We start from the raw sequence: 20,236 nt of genomic DNA on the forward strand, positions 1-20,236 counted from the left end.
TCTCTGCCAATAAATTGACATTTAACTCAGTCCACTCTCCTTTGTTGGTTTGCAGGAGTATCACAGTAGTGTGAAACAAAGTCCATCACAGTGGCATGTGGGTGTCTCCTATGTTCATTTGTCTGTATATAGTAGGCTATCAGTGACAGTCACCAAGTAGAGCGTATGATCAGAGAACCCCATTCGGGCTAGGCCTACATTTTTCAACACAATCAAACCAACTAACAGAGGATCAGGCCCGCTGTTTTGAAAGTCTTGACCACATAGGCCTACACATGATAGGATAATAATAATATAGCCTAAGTGAATAGCTTACAGTAGCTATAGGCTACAGTTTATTCAACATTGTGCTTTCAAAAGTAGAGGCAGCTGAGATATAGGGATAGGTTACTTTTTCTTACATTTTGATGAGGTCTGTTTATCTTGACAGATGCGCACCACCACCACAGTTTTTGCTCTAGGCTACTGCTACTGAAGAGAATATTCAGTTTTTACTCCACCACAGCAGGCGGCGGTCAATTACTATGACCACAGCCCAGTTAGGTAACGCAGCGTCGAAGAAGTAGGCGACTGCGGATATTACGGCAATCTCTTTTTAACTGACCAAATAAACAAAATTGTATATATTAGTGTACTAATTTCGGGATGTGTTACATGTGTTCTTTTTGTCGTTGAGTCTATGGGCAAAAAGTTGCATTAATACTTCGCCATTTGTTTCGGAGGGAGCAATCGTTGCCACGAATAGTGTCTGAGGACTAGCCAGCTAAGTTGTTTGTTTTACCTCTAGCTAGCGAAAGACGGGTTGAAATATGGCGTGAAGCGGAGGCTGACTTTTACTAATTCAACATTGGGTTAGAAGGGTGAGTCAATTAACAGTTTCTGTTTTCAATATGCTGTGCTGTTGCCGTTTGTTTGGTAGTTTCTATCCCGTACATATGACAGGTATCACCATTGATAAGTATGTATCTCTTGCTAACTCCGTAGCTTAGCCAACTTTGCTTGGTTTCGTCAATTTGCATAACGTGACTAGCACTAGTGTGCCTGGCGAAGAACAGCTAGCTAACGTTATTGTTAGCCAGCAGCTACATCAAATGTTATTTATTCACAGGTAATACGTATAATCTTTCATAATACAGCAAAGTGCGTGTTTTCAAGTGACTCGCTTTGAAATACTCTGTAGCGTTGTTATATTTTTAGCAACTGTGGCTAATGTAACTGAAACCATCACCGACAGTACCAAGTGTGCTGTGCTATCAGGTTGTCGCTGGCTGAGCATGGAGTTACAACGTGCTGGCCATACCTGCTTTGTGTAATATAAAATTTGACTTTGATTGCCGATTACATTATGTCGATGTCATAGTTTTTCAATTTCGTTCATCAGTAAAATGTCTTTCTACTGCGTAGACAGTTAACTGCAGTAACATGTAACGTTAGGCTACCACCGTTCTCCTTCATCAGTCAATGTTTTCTTCAGGGCGAAACTTTATTGAAACCAACCTTGACTGTGGTATTTATGCCCACCTTGTCATGATCTGACTAACACCAGGCGCAGCAACCTTATATGCGTTTGTGAGTCGATGTGACTTTACTACACGTAGCTGCACACATCTGGCCAGCTGTCCAAACATTTTCTTGATGGTTTTACTCGGTAACTGCAGGTCAACACAGGTAATCAAGTCAGATCAACTGAGGGTCAGGGGTTCCGTTCGGCCGGAACCTCCAAGCGCGCGTCGTCATGGCTTGGGCCCTGAAACTGCCGCTGGCGGATGAGGTGATCGAGTCAGGTCTGGTGCAGGACTTCGACGCGAGTCTCTCTGGCATCGGTCAGGAACTGGGAGCCGGGGCTTACAGCATGAGGTAGGTGGCAAATGACTGTCTTCACTTCTCCTACTGACTTTCAGTGCTTTCATTTGAACTGTTTTGACCGCTCTTCTTGTACTCCTTTCAGAGCATAGTGAAGACTTTGACATGCTTTTTGTAACCTGATAAGAAAGGGGCGAAGCACATTGCTTGTATCCTCCTAATTGCAGGCAGTTGTTGAATCTGTCAAAACAGTGATTTATCTGCATTTCATGATAATACAGCCATATGCATGTAATCGAGATCTATTTCAAACTCTCGCTGGGTGGGTGCCCACTCCTCCACCACTGGTAGGCTACTGCTTTGCGTGTCATCTCATCTGAGGTGAGACTTGCTCTAAATGTCAGCAGTGTGTGTTTTCAACTCCACAAGAACCTCTGGCAGTGAGCCTCCAGCATGATTCAAGCTTCTGCAAGAACACAGTGTCCTACAGCCAAAAAAAACCCCTTGATTGTAAAGTAAAATGCAATATGGAACTGCTGTAAGTGAATAAGACACATTTGTGGGTGACTGTCTTTTTCTCTGAATGCCCTTTCCACGGTGGCGTAATTGATACTTGCGAGGATTTCAGCAGCTTATCGCTTGGTGCCCCTGTCAGCTTGCTGCGAGTAACACTTTGAGGTTATTAATTTATGATTTTGCTACTCACTAACATTTAGGAGGTGAGTGCAACTAGATAGAAGGTCAAGCCAAATGACTAAAATGCTGTGTGGCAGTGCATTGCAGTGTGGTAGTTACTAGATGTTTATTTCACTTAAAGTCTCACTTTTATTAAACCATTTTGGCGTAGCTTCACTTGATTTGACAAGTTGGTTGACTAGGCTTTGGTGGTATGAATGTTTTAAAACACAGAAAATCCAGTACTGTTTGATAACGGAAAGTTGTTACACTAAGAAAACTTAGTTGACAGTTTATTTTTATATGTTGCAATCCATTGAGGTCTGGCCAGCTGTTGTCTTTCAGCCATATTAATTTTTTGGGGCTTTGAAGTGGCCTGAATTAGTATCGTAAAGAGCATTCTTGTGGAGACAGGAAAGTAAAGCCAACCTGTGATCCACTTTCGTTGGTTTCTAGGTAACTGTGTGGCAGTGTTAGTGTTTATGGCTGAAAATGTGAAAACATTTCTTACGCTCTTGGGTAAGAGTCATAAATGGTCTTGCAAACATTTGTTATTATGTGAGTGGCCAAGAGGTGCCCCAAACTGGTAAGGGGAACGTTTCTGACATTTCTTTTATCATCAAGTGAAAAATGTCCAGGGTATGCTGAAGTGTTAGGCTAAATTACTTAACCGCTCTCTTCTAGACAATGTGGTGTTCTTTGAATTAGTTTTATTGGTGTATTCTTAGTTGTTTCCTGCCGTGCTCCGTAACCTCCCTATATGTTATTCTATTTATAGCCCCCAGTGAAGGAAGTCATTACTCAAGACGTGGTGAAAATGAGTAGGAAAACTGACAAGACACCCTTTCCCCCTGCATTTTTCTTGTCTACGCCTAATTACTCTCTCTCTCTCTTTCTCTCTCCCTCTCTTCCTCTCTCTCTTGTTTTCTGTTTGTGTTATACTTCAGTGATGTGCTGGCCCTTCCCATCTTCAAACAGGAGGAATCTAACCTTCCACCAGACACAGAGAATAAGATCCTGCCCTTCCAATATGTTTTATGTGCCGCCACCTCGCCTGCTGTCAAACTCCACGACGAGACGCTCACCTACCTCAACCAAGGTCTGCCGTACAGGGATTCCCTGGGATCATCTATATTTACATGTTCACACTCACAACCACTGACTGTTCGTTTCACTCCTAACTAAGACCTCTGAGCAGTCTCCTTAACCCTTAAAGGAGTACCGTCACACCGGTGTGATGGGAATGTTGGGAAATGAACGTTCTAAAGAATATCTGGGTTCATTGAATTCAACATAGAATTTTAGAACCTTCAATTGTTGCGGAACTTAGAATGTTCAAAAACCTACACCTTTAAGGGTTAAGAGACCTCGGCTGCCTCTCAAAACTCATTCTTCCTTTCACACACTTTCACATTCCATACTGTGAGTGTGAGTTAATACCGCAAATCATTCATTTCATGGGGCACCTGAGGTACAAGATCTCACAAGCACTGACAAAGTCAGTGACAGCAGACATTATTGGTGAGAAGCATGAGTTAGTTGTGTAGGAAAAAGTAAAGGGGTAAACCGGTCAATTTAACCAACCGGCATCAGTTAGATGGTTGGTTGGTTAACAGGATTGCACAAATTACTGGCAACAACCCATTCGTTTTTGAAGGTGTTTATTATTATTTTCTTCTGTTATTGTGCTAAATGCTCCAAATGTAAAGCACTTTGAGCTGCAATCTGTGTATGAAAGGTGCTATACAAATAAAGATTATTATTATTATATGATGCCTATGATTACGATTCAAGATCTTCTTTGGCCCATGGGAGGCCTACATGTTTTAACCATGTTTTATGAAAATACGTCCAGCAGTGTTGTAGATCCTGTGAACTTAGTGGAGGTATGGTCTCTACTGTGGGCCATTCTAGTGTGGATCATGTAGTTGATGAGAGACAAAAATTCCACCTAAATTGGTTGACCGATAAACCCCTCACATGATTAAGCAAGGGATATGGCTGTCGTAGAATTAGTGCAGGTTGTGTGCAGTAGAGGAGACTACAGGGGCTGTTCTCCTCCTAATCAGACGTGTCCGTGGGTGTGGAGTGAGGCATGTCCGGAAAAGCAGCTGCATGTGCCCTTTATAAGTCTCATACTAAACATGTCACACAAGCATCCAGCCTTTCAGCCATATTAGATATCCCCGTTGTCCCTTTCTTGCCAGTATTACTGGTCAGGAGTCCCATGTAATGTGTAGTTTAAATAACTGATTAATTTCAGTGAATATTACTTTAGTTGTTTTAAATTCTTATTATTTATATATATATATTTATATTAAAAAATGAGGGCTTGACACTAACTAAATTAAATAAGTTATGATTTTATTTTACCTTAATGTAGCTATTCCCCTACACTGTTTGCCACAATGGACATTTAAAATTACAAGCTACTAATAGGATTTATACACTACCAATATATGATCTCACAATATTCACACCTGATTAAAGGGCTTACTTGTGTTAAAAGGCGAACTTCACTTCAAGAAACCACTTGCTTGTGTTTCTCAGTGACTAGCTTTTCACACACACCATATTCCTGAGTTAATGAGTGCATGCCCTGACATGGCTTACTAATGTGACCCTAGTCTTGCTTGTGCCATTTACTAAAAGTATTTTTATTCTGCAATTTTAGGACAGTCTTACGAAATTCGAATGCTGGACAATCGGAAAATGGGGGAGCTCCCGGAAATTACGGGGAAAATGGTGAAGGTATGAGTAGTTTTTAAAGCCAATTCAGTTATGAGATTACAGTCCTTTTTATGATTTTTTTTGTCTTTTTTGTTTTTTGCGCCTTTTCTCATCATATCCATCAGCTACTTTTCAATATGGCAGAAAGCGCTCCACTCCATTTATAAATGCCCGTTCTCCATCTACTGCAGCATGCTTGTTTTTAGTGCAGTATGCTTGTTTTTAGTGCAGTATGCTTGTTTCAGTGCAGTATGCTTGTTTTTAGTGCAGTATGCTTGTTTCAGTGCAGCATGCCTGTTTCAGTGCAGTGCTTTTGAGGGGAAGGGGGATAATTGGTTCTGACTGAGGCACTGACTGTGTGACCCGCACTTGTGTCCCCAGAGCATCATCCGGGTGGTCTTCCATGACCGGCGTCTACAGTACACAGAGCACCAGCAGCTGGAGGGCTGGCGCTGGAACAGGCCTGGCGACCGCATCCTCGACCTGGGTGAGGTGGCCGACACACACAAGGGCGAGGGTTGAAGAAGAGGAGTGGGCAGGGGAGACCAGTCAGAACAGATTATTTAGAGTAGAGGAGGGCATCTCCTAGTGCTGGGCGGTATACCGGTTCACACCGTATACCGGTGTATATTTTCGTTATGATATGAATTTTTAATATACCGCCATACCGGTCTATTGATTACACAACGTTTTGAACGCTAAGCCGCGCGACAGTGTTTCAGACGGGACTTTTTTCACACGCACGCATGATGCCACTGCGAGGCATAGTGAGGGTAAACACAAAACACCTGAAGTTTTTCCCCTGAAGTATGACCCTTAAGGCTTAATTTCTCCTTAGATAAGAGGTTTATTTAAGGGTGCTGCACAGAATACCTTAAATTGTTTCTTTAGTTAAGGAAAAACGTTAAGGGATACTGCATTGAAATGGATTTACCGTCACGAAAATTCTATTGAGATTGTTCAACAGCTGTAGCAGCTAGCTGGCTAATAGGTGATGTCGTTAGTTAGCAACCCACCGAACACAGTGAAGTTTAATGAGCTTATCATTCATCTCACCTTAAGAATATTCGTTGAAATTATCCAGGTAGCAAGTAAAGCCAAGCATGTTATAGACATGCACTGAGCAATACTAACTGGCTAGTTAGAAATGATCCTTACTGTCATCAGTGCACCAAAACGAACTTTTTTGTTAATGTTTTGCCTAGCGAACCGAACCGAAGCTCATGGCAGGCTAACAAGACATCCACATCCACATGAAGTTAACGTTAGCCTAAGCCTACCACTAACGTCATGTAAACCACACAATAACAATAAGGCATGTTTCTGATAGGCCTATTTGACCGAGTAAGCATATTAGCAGAGATTTAATTTTAAATTATATAATTTTCAAAAAAGTATAAAGTTGCACTACTTTTTGTATTGGTTTTATAGGCTAAAAGATGTTTGTGAAATTTGCACAGTAAAAGTTCTGTATTTTGACTGCAATTGTCTTTGCATTCTGATTAGATTCTTCATTAGAATCATGAGTAGCTTGTAAACAGCATCATTTTCTGGGGCCATGCAAAACTGCATTACCACTAGTGTGGCGTGCATGACAGTAAAATAGACCATCCTTAGTCAATGTACTGCAGCAATTCCTCTCTCAACCTGTAGAAAATGCTGTGAACATCTGATTATGCATGAAAAAAAAAATACCGTCATATACCGTGAAACCGTAAGAATTTAGAAAAATACCGTGATATACATTTTTGGTCATACCGCCCAGCACTAGCATCTCCTACGATGAGTTACCAGCATGCTGTGTAGTTACATTTCAATTATACAGCCCAGGCTATCTTGCACCTTAAGTATTCTTAATAATAAAAATGTTGTTACCTGATGAATTGTAAAAAATTTGCCAAATGAATATTGATTTGTAATGGATAATACTGGCTAATACTGTTCAAAGAGTGGCTCTGTTAAATGTTAGCGTGCGTTAAAAACTTCAAACATAAACGTATACATTTTTAAGAATCCACATTGTTTTCATGTTGCTTATGTTGGTTAGAAGTAATTAGAAAAATTTTGCTAAATTGTTTAACAAATATTGACCAGTGTTTTGACCCCTTCAGACATCCCGATGTCGGTGGGTATCGTGGATCCCCGAGCCAACCCCACACAGCTAAACACAGTCGAGTTTTTGTGGGACCCGTCGAAACGGACTTCGGTCTTCATTCAGGTATGCTGCCACCTTAGTACATGAAATCATAGAGTAACTGGTGTGTGTGTGTGAGTGTGCGTGTGTTTCTTTCTTTAGAGTCGTGTATTTCAGGGTAAATAGTCTTAAGGGCCTAACACTAAGAACGAAAACTATATTGATAACGGCAAAAAAGTAACACTATAATGATAATGACATGAAGAAGATGTCGTCAGGGATGACTTTCAGAGCGATTTTGAGCTGATAGACTATCAAAATCTATCAAATTTGAGAAACAAGGATAGGCTTTTACTTTTGTGAGTATGATTACACTGTGTGTGTGTGTGTGTGTGTGTGTGTGTGTGTGTGTTAGGCCCAGATTATTACTTCCCCATTTTGTGTCAAGGATCATTGTTGTCTCAACGAATGGTTTGAACCATTGTGTTTTTAGAGGGACTAATTGAGTGTAATTGTGGCTAGTTTGTGACGGTGCTAGCGTGTGTTTTGCGTGTGCCACAGGTTCACTGCATCAGCACAGAGTTCACCATGCGCAAGCACGGGGGCGAGAAGGGCGTGCCGTTTCGCATCCAGATCGACACCTTCAAAGAGAACGAGAGCGGAGACTACACCGAGCACCTGCACTCGGCCAGCTGTCAGGTCAAAGTCTTTAAGGTGAGGACCCCCCACACACACACACACCTTCACACGCTCCTCTCACCTCTCTTAAGATGAGAGACCGCCACCCTCAAAAAAAAAAAACCCTCAGCTGACAGTTGGAGCCCTGTGACATCATATTGAAGCATTGGCCCAAAATTGTGCCAGCATAAGCGCATAAACAGAAATCAGAATATTGAGTAAACTTTTTGGACTTCAAATTCCTGCATTCCACAGGGAGTAAAAAGCTGTTTTGGCTGTTCAAATCTGATCGGCACGTGTGACCTGATCCCTGATTGTTTGTGTTTGTTCTCCTTCAGCCCAAGGGGGCAGACAGGAAGCAGAAGACGGACCGGGAGAAGATGGAGAAGAGGGCTCCTCAGGAGAAAGAGAAGTACCAGCCCTCGTACGAGACCACCATTCTCACAGAGGTACGCATCCGTCGCCGGGCAGGCTGACTGGAAGGAGTTCTCTGTTGCATACTGTCAGTTATGGCAAACCATGCTCGGTGCTGAAGAAACCTTGCTATTCCCCTCAATGGTCAGTTATTGAACCTCGTGATTCCACTTTTCTTTTCATAAAGTGTGTTAATGATGGGTGTTTTTGATTTTTTTTATATATCATAACTGAAGAGGAACTCTGACAAGTTTTATAAAATGACATCGTGGCACACTTGTGGTAGACCAAATTCCCTGAATTAATTTCTTCGAGGATCTACGCAAGTGAGTTATTCCTCATCATTCAAGAAAGCGAGATGTTTCATTCTCTAAAAATTTCTGAAACATCATTTGTAGAGAACTCTTATCCGGAATGGTTCTGAATGTTTACAAAAGTAACTCTGCAATGAGTTTTTCGCCTGCAGTGTCTTTGTTTCGGCAAACAGGTAATGTGGCTCAGAGATATAGTGGCCGTTAAGAGCTGCTGGGAATTACAGTGTAACCTCTAGGATTGAAGCAAAATATGAAAATGAAATGGTTATATTTACGGTAGTTACCAGTCACAGACCACAATCTTTTTTTATGGCCAACATTTCTCCACAGTTTCAGTGATAAATCTGCATTGATTTTTGAGCACTACTGAAAGCAGATGGTTTCCTTTCCATTCCTGTTGAGGTTGGACTGTGGCCTCTCTCAGAATTGGTTTTGATTGGCTTCTGTAGACTCTGAATGGCTTGGTTTGGTTGTGAGCAAGTGAGAAATCATGGCATTTCATCAAAAGTCATCAGAGTTCCCAGAAACTGTTTTTGTGTTGTGCATGTCAGTGTTGAATTCTTCTTTATGTCCAATATTCAAATGATGCCTGTGTTTCACAGCAGTTTCCTTGTTGCGTTCTTTTTTTCCAGTGCTCCCCGTGGCCAGAGGCTACCTATGTAAACAACTCTCCATCACCTGGATTCAACAGCACCCACAACAGTTTCACAGTAGCTGAAGGGTATGGCATACGAGATGCTAAGTATTATTACTTAGCATTACATCTTACTTTTTATTTATTTGTTCATTTGTTTGTTGTCTGAAATCAATGTCTTGTATGTGGAGTGCTTTGGGTTGCATTCTGTGCATACAAAAATACGCTATATAAATAAAAGTGACTTGACTTGATTACTCAAAACTGTTTAGTTATTGAAATGGAGAATAAAAACGAAGTGGCAGAACCACAAATAATGTATGGGACAAGAAATGTTGACAATTTGGTGGCCTAACAGAAGCTTTCATCACACCAAAGTAGACCAAAACAACATTCTCTTCAGCCTCTAGAGTAGACACAGAAACGTTCCAGGAGCAAATCATCCCTAGTCACATTAGTTAAAGGGCTAGAATTCCAAAAGTATCAGAGTATGTTAAATGAAATGCCTGATTGTTTACGTTTTGTAATGTCATACTAAATATATCACACTCTTTGTTGTTACCCTTAGAAATGGATCACCAAATCACCAGCCAGAGCCACCAGCACAGATTGCAGAGGTGAGTATGGTTTTCCCATCACCCCCCCACTATCTCCCACTATTCACGTTTTACACGTGACCTCATAGTCTTCATAGAAAAGATTTCTTATGTATTAAATTTACGGAACAAGTACCTAAAAGACTGTCTGAAACATCCTTTATCCTGGTGACAGAGATTCTTCAGTAACACTAAGCACAGTTATCTCCCTGCAGCCTGTGGTGCAGTTTTGGGCTACATCCACACTATTCCGATTTTCATTTTAAAGTGTTTAATTTTAAATATGTTCTTCAAAGTAGAAGTGAGTCTTGTCAAACCGTTAGGGTCCACATGAAAACGCAAAGCCGGTGTTTTCAGATCATTACGGGGCCGACAGCATTTTCAAATCGTTCCATTTCAGGAACTTAAAAAAATACTGGAGTAGTTTAGATGAGAGGTGAAAACAAAAGTCTTTCGGATTTGAACGAAAACGGAATAGTGTGAATATAGCCCTGGACTCTCACAGGGAGGCGACGCCGGGCACGCAACTGAAGCGTTCTGTTCGCGGAGCGTATGCTGCAACAATTAGCTTCCACTATAATCAATGGAACTGGCTACTCCAGACATGATAACGGCACTTACATTGGAATAAAATATAACTATTTTTACGCTCCGTGAATGGAGCTGTTCAATTTTGCATCCGGTGCAGCCTAGCTGTTAGTGCTGTGTATTGTGTGTGTGTTCTTGTATCTCCAACCATCTTTCCCCACTCACACTTGATCCAGGTCTGTAATCATGCCTATTTTACTCCCCTCACCCCCTACCCCCAAATCCCAGTCCCTCAAAAATGTTCACACCTTCTTGCCGTGTGGCTTTGTGATTAACATATTGTTGATTATAACAGGGTCACCGCATACTAATATGGGGCTCAATGATGTCATTACTAAATTAAATAATAATAAAAAAAAGAATGATCAGAACACAATAGTGTTCTCTACTTGTATGTACACCCAATAATAATTGAGAAGACCATGGGCCATAATTTGAATAATGGGACATTCCATGTCAAATCAGACAGAATCCGGGAAAATGGTTCTACATAATGTTTTGGTCCCAAAACTAACACCTGTTAAATATTTTTGTTCAGTTCCATGTTTTCATTCATTTTTTCACCCTTGATTTTTATTATTATTATTATTATTTTAGGTATTACTCTCAAAAATGCCTCATCTTGGACAGCATGTTTGAGGATAATGATACTTATCTATGATATAACATTGGCACACTAAATGCCCATTCAATGAGCTACTTCCTAATAGATGTTCATGTTCTTACTAGCTACCCCACATATAAATTTTAGTCCTTTGAAAATGCCTGAAAAACACAACCTCCCCTTGTTTTAGCCTTGATATATTCATGGCCATTATTTGTGGAGACTTAAATATTGTATTTACTGTAAGTGCACTCTTTTTGCACTTTGTTTTTTCCAAATGTAGGAAATCAATGAGGATGCCGTACAAACCTTTAGTGATTCGGTAATACTGAGAATATGTTTGTCTTTCAATTTACAATGTTTTGGCTGGCTGTGAATAATACTCTGACAGGGTTGTCAAAAAAGCTAATCACCTAAGATGGGACTTAGCAGAGTGTTGGATGTGAAGGTTCAGTGAAAGCTTGGACCTGTCATTTATCCATGTGTTGAGTAGCATTGTGTGTTCAGTCAGTAGATTTTCCAAATCATTGCATTTTTACTTTATGTAGGTATAACTTCCTGACTTCTGAAAGTCACTTTCAGAAGTGACTTTGCTCCACTGAAAAATGTCCCTTCAGTGGGGCACCAGTTTAGACCATTTAAATGTTGTTGTTGTTGTTGTTACAAAGATAATCACAGCAGTCTACAAGATAAGTTCAACTCTAACGGTTCAAACCCTTTAACACAGTGTTATTGCTTGTGAATAGAGAATGATCCAACAGAAGCCTTTGCCTGCTTGGTTTTGACCAGAGTATAGTCTGCATCCACATGTTAACAAATAGAGTTGTATGTGTGTATTTGTTTCCCCTTAAGTTCTTTAATGTACTTTCCATAAGACCATGTGTGAAGGTATGGTATATTTGGTGTGGGTTTTTGAAAATGATGCCATACAATTGCTTTACAGTTGCCATACCATCTACTTAGAAGAGACAGTGAAACCCAGCAGGTACATATGAATTTATTTGCTGATTTGTAGTGAACTGTTGATCCCATTTCTTCCTTCAGGCTGTAGGAGAAGCAGCAAATGTAAAAAAACTGCTAGTAGGAGGAAATGCCTGAAATAAACTAATAATCAATCCATAGCGCACTGGGACTTTTACTGGCCAGTGGATCCTCATTTTGATCTCACTTCTTTTAACGTGTATATTGGTCAGCATTGGTCATTATGAACGTAGCCATTATGACCTAGGATGTGGGTGTTAACGTGTTTGACTTCAGGGGAAGGAGACCGTTTGAGTTTGATGTGATGCTTAATTCCTTTACGATGTGTTCTTAACCCCCACCCGCCTTCTCTGCTTCCTTGCCTGTCTCTTTCTCACACCTGTACGGAACAATCAGAATCTGTTGCCCACAGCAACGCCACAGGAGGCCCAGCAGTGGCTCCATCGAAACCGCTTCTCGCCCTTCTGTCGTCTGTTCACAAACTTCTCAGGTACGGCCTCACTGCACAAGCATTAACACTCCGATAGGTCCCAGAAATGCATAGAATTTGTCAACGACTTACTGTGACTATTTTTAGACCTCTAAAGCCAAATAAGGAGCATCCCCAATATTTTTCAAAGGATTTTGTGAAGTGACTGTATGTGCTAAACTCTGCATTGCTTACAATTAAAAGTGGGTCATGTAGGGAGGCATACTTTGTATGTAAAGTGCTATGTTCACATGTTTTTTTTCCACCACCTGTAGAACACAGGCCTACCTCTAATAGTGTGTTTGTCTGTAACAGGGGCAGACCTGCTGAAATTGACCAGGGAAGACGTCATTCAAATCTGTGGCCCTGCCGACGGCATTCGACTCTTCAATGCACTGAAAGGACGGTGGGTGTAGTTATCTCTCGCTGCTACCTCTGCTCTGGGTGACATCAGAAAGTGTGTATGCGACCAGAGGTGCGGTCAAATTCACAAACGTTTGCAAATCGGTTTCTGTTTGCATTGAGTTTTTAGCGAACGTTTGCAAACAGTCTGAGGAGGTAGTTATCCGCAAACATACAGTGAAGATGAACGTGAGCTTAACGAAATGTTACCGTTACAATGGAATGCTCACACGAAACCATTCAAATTTAACTGTTCAGAGAAAACATGTTCGCCACTGTTTGCCGAATTTGAATGCACCATAGATGTGCAAGTCTATCCACCGACTGAGGAGTAACGCTTGTCTGTGTGTGTGTGTGTGCGTGTGTGTGTTGTAACAGGGTGGTACGTCCGAGGCTGACCGTGTATGTATGCCAGGAATCCCAGCAGGCCCGGGAACAGCAACAGAAGCACGAGAACGGAGACGGCAGCAGCAGCACCTTCTTTGGTTAGTGTGTGTGTGCGTGTGCGTGTGCGTGTGCGTGTGCGTGTGCGTGCGTGTGTGCGCGTGTGCGTGTGCGCGTGTGTGTGTGCCTGTGTGTGTTGTTGTGTTGGTGCTGCATGGATGGAACATCAGTACTTTAGTGTACACAGATTATTGCCTACCTGGCTGAGTGTAACAGGAGGCATCAGTGTATGCACAAGAGCTGAAAAAAAAGCCTCGACCCCTTCATTAAAAAGTCTAAAGGCCAGTTAGTGTGAGCTCAGCAGTCAGTCTCTGAAGTCCACTACTGAATACTGCATTACCATTGAAAGCCACACCATGAGCAGTCCTTGAGGAACATCTATTGTCAACATTGTGGCCACGTCATTTCCTCTCGATATATGGGCTGCACTCGGTAAAAAACAAAACCACGTAGATATATTTGCTCATTGAAAATGGCAAAGAACTATTCTGGTGAGCTAAGGTCTCCTGCACTGTAACTTGAATGTTATTCTTTCTGGAAGTCGCTTTTTGGATAAAATTGTCTGCTAAATGAATAAATGTAGATAAAATGGCAAAAAATCTGAAGTTGACAACAGCTGGATTGACTGAGTGCCCCTCCAAACTCTCAGCTGGCTCATAGAAAAATTACCCAAATAAATGGCTAAATATTCTGTGTCATTTTTAAAAAATTCACTTCAGTTTGCGTTTGTTTTCACCATGTTGTCCCATACAGTAAGTGACCGTAATGTTGAGAATTCATGGTCTCATGCCCTCATAGTCTAAGCCATTGGTTCTCAAAGGGTGGGTCGCAGATTTTATTTGTGTCGCCAGCATAGTGACAATTTATGTTGTGTAATAGGCCTAGCTTATACCTATAGTTTAGGAAAGCTAACAGCTTTCTATTAGAATCTAGTTTGTTAACTACCAGTCACGGTTTTGTCATAACTCCCTCTGTGCATTTTTGCATTTAGAATAGCTCTGAAACTGGGGGGCGAACACTTAGCAGAGGGGACGCCAGAGCATGGACATCTCACTCGCAAAATGAAACAATATTTCTGTCAGACGCCTACCATGGATCTCACAATGCAAGGGACATATTTTTGCACAAACAATAACGGACAGCAGCTCTTCAACTTGGCCCGTTAAAATCTAAAAAGTATCATTTTAAATCTCAAAGACCGTGCTGTCAACAACTGAAGCAGACATCTATAGACCGGACATAAGGCTATTCAATTTGTGTCATAGTCTACAGATAGTTTTAATTGTAGATAGGCCTATACTCTTTAAAGTTAATAGCAGTCTCCTCACTTTCTTTTTTATTTCGGATTTAAAACGCATTTGATTAGGCTACAATTTAATTGGACATTTAAATGCTATTTTCCTCTCGTTTTCCATCTCGCAAACTCCCCTACAGTAAAGGCGCATTATCGTTCATCTTTCGGCTATTTTGCAAAAGTCTCATGTTCTGATATTTATTTATTTCACATTTTTACAACATAGCCAAACACAATACCAATACACAGTCTCAGTACAAACAAGCACACGTGTAAGTCTAGAGGAAAATGCAGATTCAACTTTCAAAATAAAGAAACCTATGATATAACGACTTGAGTTATTTGCTGTTTATGGAATTATCCACGGTGTTATGGATCCATTTGTCTGCAATGCCTAGCCTACATAGCCTAGGCTACACCATCTATCTTTAGAAATACAGGAGCAGCTTACTATGCTGAAGAGTGATGACTGCGTAGCATGCCAGAATATCCCCAAACTCTCGGATTAAAACGTATCTTTTCGGTAGGCTAGTCATGTCCAACATTCCAAGCTGATGGTGCTCAAAATGTAACACAACCGTGTTCAAAGCAAGATGAGGACAACCTGAGGTTGTGTGTGTGTGTACACAAAACTGAGCGAGAATTTAACAGCTTTGAACATATTTAACATTGTTTCATGAGTCTAACTGAGATTGCAGAATTGTGGGAAATCTGAGGAGTCAGTGCATCACCAAACCCTATAGTGGTAGTAGGCCAGACCTAGTAGGCACTATTAGATATCTATCCAACCACTAGATATGGCACTGTAAAATGGTTTGGGGGGGCCCGGCATAGAAAAGATTGAGAACCTGTGGCCTAAAACATAGATGTTTTGGGCAACATTGGTGGTTGCATGTTAGATCTGAAGTGAAATGGGTCGCCATGGTCTGTCATTTTTAAAAAGTGGGTCCCCAGAAAAAAAGTTCTGGTCTAAGCTGTTCATCACTGACCTCTGCTGGAAAGGTTTGGCAGTGCTTGCTTTGTGCTGGCTGGTTTATGTTTGGCATCCCTATTTATTATGGTTCATTTTGTCATATTTGTCCTGCAAATGTAGTGTAGTGTATTGAGGTCTGTTGCTGTGTGCTCTTTTTCTTATTAAAACAACACAGGTTAATTTTGTTTAATTGAACCAATCTAAATGTAACTAAAAATCCCTCCAGTGGGAACTCAAAATAGTAAGGCACCACTAATGGTGTTTGGGTTATTATTTTCAGTCAGTTAGGTTTTTTGTAGCTCCCTAGATGATTGGATAATTTATATAATTTTTCAGGTAGGTCATCAGAGAACATCAGTGTGGCCCCAATTTAGCCTGCGTTTGTGTCTCAACATGTTCTCCACAGTGCTGTATGTTAAAACGTCTGCAGTGCTGTGCTCAGTCTGTGTGTTTACTGATGTAAAATGCTACTTTGTTTGTTGTCTTACTTGAGCATGGACTTCATAGAATGTCATGATACCCATACTCATGATGCTCAGTTCCAACTGTTTTTTGTCTGCAGTGTATCATGCCATTTACCTGGAAGAACTGACTGCCAATGAGCTCACTGAGAAGATCGCCCAGCTCTTTAGCATCTCTCCTAGGCAGATCAATCAGATCTTCAAACAAGGACCCACTGGTATCCATGTGCTGGTCAGTGATGAGGTAAGACCCATGCACACTTCACCTGTTTTAGAATTTTGTGTTCCAAACTAATTCCACATTCCAAATCCAAACATTAGAATTTGAATGCCCCTGTCATCTTCCAGTTAAATTAAACGTTCCATGTTTGATTAAGCAAACCATATGGGCCATTATATTGATACAACATATAAGTTTAATCTGATTTGCTGCTCTGTTTGTTCTGAGACTCACTCAGAAGGCCTTGCTGACTGAATGTTTATGTCCTTACAGATGATTCAGAACTTCCAGGATGAGATGTGTTTTGTTCTGGACACAATGAAAGGTAGGGTACCCCAAGAGAGGTCATGTAATAAAACATTCCATGGTCTTCTCAGGTATATTGGTTAAAGTAAAATCACATGATGGTAAATTTATGAAAATCTTTAAAAAAAAGTCCCAAGTTTTCCCATACCTTTTCTACATACATGGGCCCCATTTTTAGAGACTTTAAGTGGAGAGACATAAACGATGAGAATCAGTGTAGTATTGAGCTAACTCACTAATACCAGCAATGCCTAAGCAGGTATACAGTGCAAGCCTATCGGGCGTGTCTGCCCACATGGACAGAATTTCTACCGAGATAACCATGTCTGTTTACCTCAAAGTGTAAACTAGTTTTATAAAAAGACTGTACAGTCAGTACCTCTGTCTTCTGGGTCTCTGACCAAACATGGCAATAAGTCGATTGAGTGCCTGCTGTCCAGTAATCAAAATATAGCTGCCATGCGTCAATCATCTAGTCGGGACTTACGGGGGAGCTACGCCAGAGACATAAAGATAACAAAGGAGAGGTCCCTGACTGTACAAACTCGTTGTATACCATTTTTTTCTCATCTCACAAATCCATCCAATTTCTTTCTTATCTCATAAATCCATTCAACATTAAATTAGACTCAACAGAATGTGTTTTAGGTGTGCCTCAGATCCCAAAAAGAAATGTAGCTAGCACAATGTAGCTAGCACAATGTAGCTAGCACAATGTAGCTAGCACAGAAAGCAACTTGAGAACAGGAAACTGCAAAGTCACCAAATGCTCTCGTAGGCCAGTTGTTCAGATCACCCGCATGCGGATGTTGGTGTAAAAGTGTCTGTGCCCTGCCCTGCTGTGTCTGTGCAACCTTTGACTTTGGCTCTGCATCTTCTCTTGGCAGCCGAGACAAACGATGGGTACCACATCATCCTGAAGTGAAGAAGCCGACAGTCGGATTGGTGGCGGGGTGGTTTGGTTTGGTTTGGGTGGGGTGGGGGTGGGGACTCACACAACAGTCCTGCCCTCCTCCCCTCCCTCCCTCCCTCCTTCCCTGTCTCGTCTTAGACTTTCGTCTCAACCACACCCCCCACACACAAAAGCCCACCCCAGAACCCTCGCCCTCCAGTGCCCAATGGATTGCGTTGAAGACTCCATCGTTTCACCCTGAACGCGTGTGAGGAGGTGCGGCCTCAGTGAAAGACACTGGTGTGGGGAAAGAAGAAGTGGCATCTAACCCTCGCTCACCTTACTGTCTTATTCAACCCCCGCCCCCCTCCCCCTCCACCATCTATGCCCTCTGCCATCCACTCGTTTTTTTTGTATTCAGTATCTTCCTGCTTTGTCGCTTATGCTTCTTAAAGAAAGTAAGATATGAAAAATGGAAGGGAAAAAAAAAGCTTTTTTTGTTTTGTTTTGTATGTATGTGTCCCGCATTAGTTGAGTGCGTTGAGTGCCAAAATGTGAGACTACAGATGTTGTGCGAAAGCCCCCCCCCCCCCAATACACTGCTTGTCCTCTGATCTGAAAGGTAAAAAAACAAAACCAAAAGCTTAACACATAACCACATAAGGCCATTTTGTTCTGCCTTTTAATATCTTTTTTATTCCTGGATCCCGATATGCAAATTTCACATGCATTCTAATTACTCTGATGTAGCCTGCTGGATGTCTGACGTGCAGAGCTCGACGCTTAATCTGCTGAGGAGACATGGCTACAGGAAGTGATGTCAGAGGAAGGCATACCGCATGACATTTCAAGCTTCAGTGATGTGTTCAATGTCTTTGTGACTCATCTGTCACAGTAGAGCTCACTGATGTAATGATGAAATTCCATGCTGATCCAAGAGTTAATGAATTAGGAGTACTGCGTCCCTATCATGGTTGTCTGTTTATTGTGTACTATGCCTGGATTTGATTATGTAGGAGTTGTGCCATGAGCAGTCTATTTTTTTTTTTTTTTTTTTTAAGTACCCCTAAAATATTACCCTTTAATATCAATTAACATCTGTCCCTCTGTCATTGTTTCGAAGTTGAAGCTCTGATCAGCAAGACGTGTGATAAGAAGGTGCCTTGCCTTTTTTTTTTTTTTTTTTTTTTTAAAGTCTCTTGACTGAAGGTTAATGGACACTTTTGATGGTCTTGACTGAAAGGATAGCCTGCATCTCTGCCTCAGTTTTGAAGGTCTTGACTGAAGGGATAGCCTGCATCTCTGCCTCAGCAGCGTCTTGCGTTGGCACAGCTTTGTTTAGCACTTGTCCTCTTGAGTCGTAATGTATTTCAACATGCAGGAACGAATGCACACATATGAGGATTGGACACTCTTGAGTCCTCACCCCTGGACTAAAGACATACAAGTCTACATTAATAAGACTGCATGTTATTTGTAAACCCGAGGGATGATCTTATAAATGCGTCGTCTGATGGTCACTCCTTCACTCGTTTTTGTTTTTGTTTTAGTTCTGTCGCTCTGTCACAGCATTATTCCTCTCTGTAGCTGACAGGTTTTTAAGAGGCGCCAAACTCCACAAATAGGGAATCCTTCTGAGAAAAACAACAACATACAAACAACTAAATGTTTTGATATGCGTAGGCCTGTGTATAACCCCAGTTTCTTTCGTCTTTATCTTTTTTTTTTAACAGAATTGTGTTTACGATCAGTGTAATACTTTTGTTTTATCATTGGATATTACCACTTCCAGACTCTAATCCATCTAGAGGGTTGTTGTTGGTGGCGGTGGTTGATGCGCTGAAACTGCATGAGGAAAGCTAGTGGTGGTTGTCATTTCTGATCAGTTGTGATAGATGCGTCAAATGTGGATGCTGGGACACACATTGATGTTGTCCATCTTTGCCCCCTTTACCCATGTCATCACGATGATTAAACTACTTACCCATCAAGATGCCCATGATTGTTTGTTTGTTTGTTTTTACCCCAATTCATAATTAACACATTTTTGCCCCCCCATCCCTCAAACAGCCATTTATCTTTGCAAACTCATGGACTTTTCTGTGGCTAGGTCTATCCTATCTGCCATTTGTTGGGCTGATGCTATGCTCACTTTGGCGAAATGGCATTGTGTGTAGGCTAAATGTTCTCTTGCATTAAAGCTTATAAGCTTGGATACTGTACTGTAGATTGAAACTGTTCAATCGTAATGTTGGAATCAGGAAAGCAGGTATCCAACGATATAGCCTATTTGTATGATTATGCAGGGTCTGTAGCAAGCCCTGTCAACTGGAGGGGGTATTTATGGTAAGCTACAGCTCGTAGCTATATTGTGGCCCTGTAGCCAACATTTATTTTTTAACAAAGATTAATTTGCAGACCACCAACTTGTCGAAAAGTTAAACAGTATTAAGCATTGACCAGTAATTGTAGGCCTACTACACCATTTTCACGTGATGTTGAGTAGCAGCTGGCCGAGGTTTCAGGCACTGGGCCATGTGTACCTGGGAAATGTAGTAGGACATGGAGCCCCAGGGCGTGGAAATATTTTATTTTGTGAGGAACAGTGGACTGTCATCGTGATG

At 41.3% G+C, this 20,236-nt stretch overlaps 1 protein-coding gene across 3 annotated transcripts; it reads left to right on the forward strand.

Annotated features, from left to right (window-relative positions):
- The first annotated feature begins 554 nt into the window (after positions 1-554).
- On the forward strand, positions 555-19,605 carry tfcp2 (transcription factor CP2). Of its 3 annotated transcripts, XR_012984846.1 has the most exons (19): positions 555-860; positions 1,659-1,857; positions 3,426-3,577; positions 5,153-5,229; positions 5,590-5,695; positions 7,320-7,426; positions 7,904-8,056; positions 8,359-8,469; positions 9,381-9,469; positions 9,951-9,999; positions 11,454-11,492; positions 12,114-12,155; positions 12,548-12,641; positions 12,936-13,026; positions 13,401-13,507; positions 16,296-16,438; positions 16,688-16,739; positions 17,608-18,841; positions 18,887-19,605. XR_012984846.1 is itself a non-coding variant. In XM_076275522.1 (18 exons), exons 2-18 carry the CDS (start codon positions 1,736-1,738, stop codon positions 17,643-17,645), a joined length of 1,572 nt encoding a protein of 523 aa, XP_076131637.1. In that variant the 5' UTR covers positions 555-860; positions 1,659-1,735; the 3' UTR covers positions 17,646-19,605. The 3 variants fall into 3 exon arrangements, 2 of the variants coding, with proteins under 2 accessions (XP_076131637.1, XP_076131638.1); XM_076275522.1 differs by having other exon boundaries at positions 17,608-19,605; XM_076275523.1 differs by lacking the exon at positions 11,454-11,492 and having other exon boundaries at positions 17,608-19,605.
- The last annotated feature ends 631 nt before the right edge of the window (positions 19,606-20,236 follow it).

This window comes from Alosa pseudoharengus, unplaced genomic scaffold (genome assembly GCF_046254945.1).
Source record: "Alosa pseudoharengus isolate Yale_2024_CS ecotype anadromous, Long Island Sound unplaced genomic scaffold, YU_APseudo_1.1 YU_APseudo_1.1_scf_9, whole genome shotgun sequence".
In the NCBI taxonomy this organism is placed as follows: domain Eukaryota; kingdom Metazoa; phylum Chordata; class Actinopteri; order Clupeiformes; family Clupeidae; genus Alosa; species Alosa pseudoharengus.